The sequence below is a fragment of the Bison bison genome, unplaced genomic scaffold, assembly GCF_000754665.1.
Source record: "Bison bison bison isolate TAMUID 2011002044 unplaced genomic scaffold, Bison_UMD1.0 scf7180017864518, whole genome shotgun sequence".
NCBI classification, from domain to species: domain Eukaryota; kingdom Metazoa; phylum Chordata; class Mammalia; order Artiodactyla; family Bovidae; genus Bison; species Bison bison.
This window is the reverse complement of record NW_011495071.1, coordinates 18526569-18532122: the sequence shown is the minus strand read 5'-3', so window position 1 is coordinate 18532122 and position 5554 is coordinate 18526569. Positions and strand designations below refer to the sequence as shown.

General features: G+C 44.9%; 1 protein-coding gene across 1 annotated transcript in view; it reads left to right on the top strand.

Moving 5' to 3' along the window:
• RASSF10 (Ras association (RalGDS/AF-6) domain family (N-terminal) member 10) overlaps positions 1-1927 on the top strand; it is a 3792-nt gene extending 1865 nt beyond the window's left edge. The window contains exon 5 of the mRNA XM_010830667.1: positions 1-1927. Coding sequence (XP_010828969.1) covers positions 1-596 — 596 coding nt within the window. The 3' untranslated portion in view covers positions 597-1927.
• The last annotated feature ends 3627 nt before the right edge of the window (positions 1928-5554 follow it).

The following is a 5554-nucleotide window of genomic DNA, read 5'->3' as shown; positions in this document are numbered from 1 at the left end:
TGGACGGCGAGGCGAAGGCGGTTGCGCTGGAGGAGCTGGCCCGGCGCTGCGACGACCTACTGCAGTTGCAGGAGCAGCGGGCCCAGCAGGAGGAGTTGCTCGAGCGCCTCTCGGCCGAAATCCAGGAGGAGCTGAACCAGAGGTGGATGAGGAGGCGCCAGGAGGAGCTCGCAACCCGGGAGGAGCCCCCGGACGCCGAGGGCGGCCTCGACGGTGAGCTGCTGCTGGAGCGCGAGCGGGTCCGGACGCAGCTCAGCACCAGCCTCTACATCGGGCTCCGGCTCAACACGGACCTGGAGGCCGTCAAGTCGGACTTGGATTACAGCCAGCAGCAGTGGGACAGCAAGGAGCGCGAGCTCCAGGGCCTTCTCCAGACTTTGCACACTTTGGAGCTGACGGTAGCGCCCGATGGGACTCCGGTGTCCAGTGGGCCCTCGCGGGACCCCGGGCCGCAGGCCTGCGCCGAGGTGTGGGTGGACCAGGCCCGCGGACTGGCCAAGAGCTGTCCTGGTAACGACGAGGACTCGGACACCGGGCTGAGCTCCATGCACAGCCAGGACTCGGACTCGGTGCCCGTGTGCGAATCCCTTGTGTAGGAGGAGCAGGGTGGGAGGGGGAGACCGCCGGCTCTCCCTTCCTTGAAGAACTCCGGCGTGGCCGGCTCAGGGACTTGAAACTCGGAGGGGAGTGGGCCCCGAGCTTTTGCCGGCCAGCAGCCCTCTGACTGGGCAGGGGGAGGGTGGGGGACGCCGGGCCTGCAGCGGCGCTGCTCAGGCCGCGGAGTGAAAGTGGAGGTGTTGCTGGACAAGGAAGCTGGGTCTGCATTACAAGCTCTCTCAGGGGAAGGAAGGAGGGAGGAGGCGAAAACCCCCTTATATTGGATAACAAACGCCCCAGGAAATTGACGTGGTCCGAGCCCATTTTCAAAAAAAGAAAAAAAAAAGTATTATGGCGATTCCATCAATTTTTTGTATGGGAAGGACTGATGGCAGCTAGAACTTTAGTTTGTGGTATAAAATACTTTTTAAAGAAACACTTGGGTGAAAAGGAAATTCCTTGAATGTTAATTGTGACTGTGAACGTGTTAAAACTAGCCAAAGAGGACGCACTGGTGTTGGCCTCAGCCTTACATCTTTGATAAAAACCCATAGGCACCCAAATCCTGGCTGTTTACATTTCTGCATATTTGGGAATTACCCATCTGCTAAACTCCTTGCCTTTTATTTTCTTTCAAAGACTAACTCTGTCTCCTCCTAGCAGATACAGTATATGTTAAAATAGGGTCCTTTTTTTTCAAACTCACCTTTTATTATTCTCAAAGCCAAACCTAACCCTTTGAGATATAGAATCAGGGTGGACATAACCTCTGGTTAAAATTTAATCTAGGCCTTTTACGATTTGCTCCTGCAAAGGTGATGTGTGTTGTCCTTTTATTCTTATTGCCACTTAATCCTTCAGACACTGTTATTCCAGAAAAAATAAAAGGGAAGTTGCAGAATTCAAGTACAACTACATTTGCTGTTTAATGAGCACTCTGATTGAAAGGTAAGCCTTGAAAGCAAAGATCTTTGTTAGCGTTCAACTTTTTAACTAAGCTACATGATTAAAACCAGCCATGACCTCAACAGATTTTACCAAACAAACCCAAGTCTATCTTTGGTCAGAGATTAATTAGTTACTTGTCCAAACCTAAATTGAGATAGTGTAAATATCAAGTTTACTAGATAAGACCTGAAAAGAAAACATAACGTAAAACAATCTAATAGTACATCTTAGGTGAAAAATTTGGTGCACAACGGCACGTAGCCATAGATAAAAGCATATAAAATGGAGCTAAAGACTTGAATTGCTCTTGTCTGGCTCACACCTTTGCAGACACCACAGCAAGCAAGCGCAGTGCTTCTCTCTTAATAGCTAGTGACGGAGCCCTGTGGGGACTCAGTGTAATTGTTCCAGTTATTTCAATGAAAACTTATCAGTTGTAGCTAGTTGTTGCTGGGGTGGAAGGAGCCTGCTGGTGGTGTTCCCTCCGGAGCTCAGAGCTTCTGAGGAATGCGGGATCTAATCTCTGCTGAGGAGGTATTAACAATGGGGTGTGTGTGCGGTGCCAGCCTGGCATCAGCCTCACTGTGTAGGGGCTGGCTCCAGTTTCAGTACTACATGGGAAGATAACTTAAGAGGCCTGACTTTGTAGAGAACTTGCTTTCCTTGGAGAGATTCTCTACTTGTTGCCAAGAGCGTTCTGCTCACCTGACCTCCTCAAACCATTTGAGCTGTCTGCCTTTTAAGAGACAGGCTTCCCTGCACCCTCCACCACCACCATGCTATTACAACATGTGTAGATATTTTCAGATTTTCAAGCAAAATGGGAATTAAAAGCCCGTTTTCTTAATTGATGTTTTCCAAAGACATTAGCTGGCATAATTATGGTTTTTTCATTTCATCTGATGCAGAAAACACCTATGGCTTTGGTCTTGAGCATGATTAAAATGAGGAAGGGACCAAAAGAAACCCACTGTCCCCAGACAATCATCTGATCCCATAAACACAAAGCCTAATAATAGCTTTCTTTTGGAGGCAGAGGTAAAATCCTCATTAGAGTGTGACAAACGCTACTTGTTTGAATGGTTTATGCTGGCAATAGCCTGACCTGGTGGTTTTAAAATTATTGTAATTTTTTCCCCGCCCCTAGGGTGGCAGGGGAGGTGGTTCTTGAACTTTTATTAACTCAAAAGAGAACACAGAAGTTGGCAGAGCAGGACTGCCTGGCAGAAAGGGGCTGTTTTCCTTTTCACTATTATTATTTTAAACTTTGACGGGCTGCTGATGTCAGCAAATATGCCTGAAGCCCATAAAGCAAATAAGCCACATCACAGGGAGGAGGCCTGCAGGGCTTTCTGGTGCCCTCTTTCTAGAACCTTCCCATGCTGGCCACCCGAAGATGCTTCTCCAGTTATCTCTTCAGGCAGTGAAGGAAGTTTTGTTCATAACAAACGGTGACCCAGTCTGCCCATTTTTTCTTTCATCCAAATCAATTATTATATCCCCCAAAGGTACTTTCTGTGTGGGTAGGAGAAAGGAGAACAGGGTGAAAAAAGAACAATGGTTCCTTTTACTAAGAACTCTTGCAAGTCTGAGGAAGGTGAAATATGGGGATAAAAAGTACCAAAACAGTGCCTGTGTTTAGAAAGTGCCTAGCAAATGCTAGATAGTCTTAACATTTCATTCACTTTTAAAACAATCAGCATGCCACTAAGAAATGAGAATGAATGCCTGACAGTGAATGCACCAGCACCAGGATTTAAGTGTGCTGGGAAAACCACCTCCTCTCCTGTGCTCCAAGTCTAGCAGAATTCCTGGGGAGGAATCAGCAAGCTTATGGAGGAGAGGATGAAATGGAGCCGACTCCTTACCAACCAACTCCCATCTTTTTTTGGAATTGATAGGATTTATTGTATCTTTGATCTTAGTGATCCCATTCTCAGCCATCTCCCAAACCAAAAAGATTTTATCTGGCATCTCTATCTGTTTACTTTCTCGTAAAACACGATAATGGTGATGATGATTTGCTAATTAAAAAATTTATATTCTATAGTCTTTATGGTGGTCCTAAAAATGACAAATAAGAAGGAAGTCACTCAAAACCACATCACCTAAAGTTATCATTATCAACATTTGGTATATTTCCTTCCAGACCTTTTGAATTGTGAAGATTTCATATTTTGCTTCTTTTTTTTTTTTTTAATATAATTTTAATGAGATTGTCCGAACGCTTTTAGGCTCAGATTTCGACAGACTCCCTGTATACGGCTCCACCCCCGCACTGGATGCAGCCCATTGCGTGTAATTGTTCTCATGTTATTAGGTTGTTCCCAATATCTTTTCTATTATAAAACAGCACTGTGATAGCTTCTTTGTGTACTTATCTGTTCTCCTAATTAGATACTGCTCTCCACCAATAAGATAGGTTCCCAAAAAGAGAATTCTCAGGTCAAAGAGTACAAATACTTAAAAGGCTTGATACTCGGTTGCCAAATTGCCTTTCAAAAGATTTGGTCTAATTACAATCTGCCTTGCATAACAGTACATATTTCACCACACCTTGACTCTCACTAGGTATTATATTTTGTTAAGAAAGTATTTTAACCAAAATTAATTAGTTAATTCATTGTGGCCTCTGGAATCCAGGACTGGCAACCACTGACTTAAAATATCCATACAGCCTGAAGGGCAGGTCATCCGACCAGAAGTGTTAAGAGGACAAGGTGCTTTCTATTCTTCCTTCTTCCTTAATTTCCCTGAACTCTTGCTTATTAGTAGCAATCTTGTCTAGGGGACCCATCTGAGCAGGAGGGCCAAAAACTCTATAAGAGCAACTTAAGGGGATTAATGAATGGAATCAGATTTATAGAAAGAAAATATTCACTGTCTTTTTTCCATCTTGAGTCTAGTAGAAAAGATTATCCTCATAGGTGATATCATAGAACATACTTGATTTCATGCTTCTCCCTATCCATCCTATCAAAAATTAAACCAAAATAAATACATAAGCCCACTTATTTACTAACAGCCTCTATTAACAGTTTAGATTTTTCTAGGCATTTCTTTCTATATTTGATACTATACTTGAATTCACCCTTAAATTCTTGAAAAGGGAAAATTTGATCATGACAATTTGTGAGACTTTCAGTGTGAAAGTGTTTGTGAAATGCGTTCTCCTAAAAAGAAATGAAGGGGAATGAGGAGGGACTGTCTATTCTTGAGTGCTTTCCAAATGCCAGGTCCTCATGCTGAGCTCCCAGGCATTTTTTCCTGCATTCGTCGTTTGTGATAGACCTTTTTAACCTCCAGTTTTTATAGATAAAGAAGCTAAGGCCACCCATGTGGTGAGTACTAGATGCAAGAATCTAACCTAAGCTTGACTAAAATCTATGCCCATTTTGCTGCATCACTCCAGGTAAATTTACCCAAGAGAAGCTCTGCACACTCAGAAAAAAGATTGCTCACGGCCCACAGAGTGTTGGCACTGGAGAAAGTGGTACTCAGAGACTATCAAGTTTTGTCCAGGTGTTTCCACCAGGGAGATGGAATGATTTTTTTCAAAACCATAGGGCCAGTAAGTGTGATATTTAGGACAAGATGAAGGAGGAGAAATTCCTATGTAAATTTCTGGGCATCTCTCTGAGAGTTGAAGACTTCGCCAGTATTCTCACATAAAATCTGCACCCTCTGTGTCACCACGGAGGCTTTGACTGAGTGTCCCGAGGACAAGGTGCATAGTCAGCAACCTGGAATCCTTGGCCATCAGCGCAGACAGCTGTGCCCTGTTCACAGTCACATCTGGAAGGCGGTACCAACCATGACTGCGCTGGAGCTGTCCCCAGCTTTTACCCAGGCCTTGTTCCTGAGTGAGCCCCTGGTACATGAGGATCGGAGAAGGGTGAAGGGAAGCAGAGTCAGGTCTTCCAAAGATCCCTGTGCCTGTGGTGTTGGGCAAGCACACCTGATTTAGGGCATTTCTGTGTCCATGCTGACTCCACTGCACATGTGGACA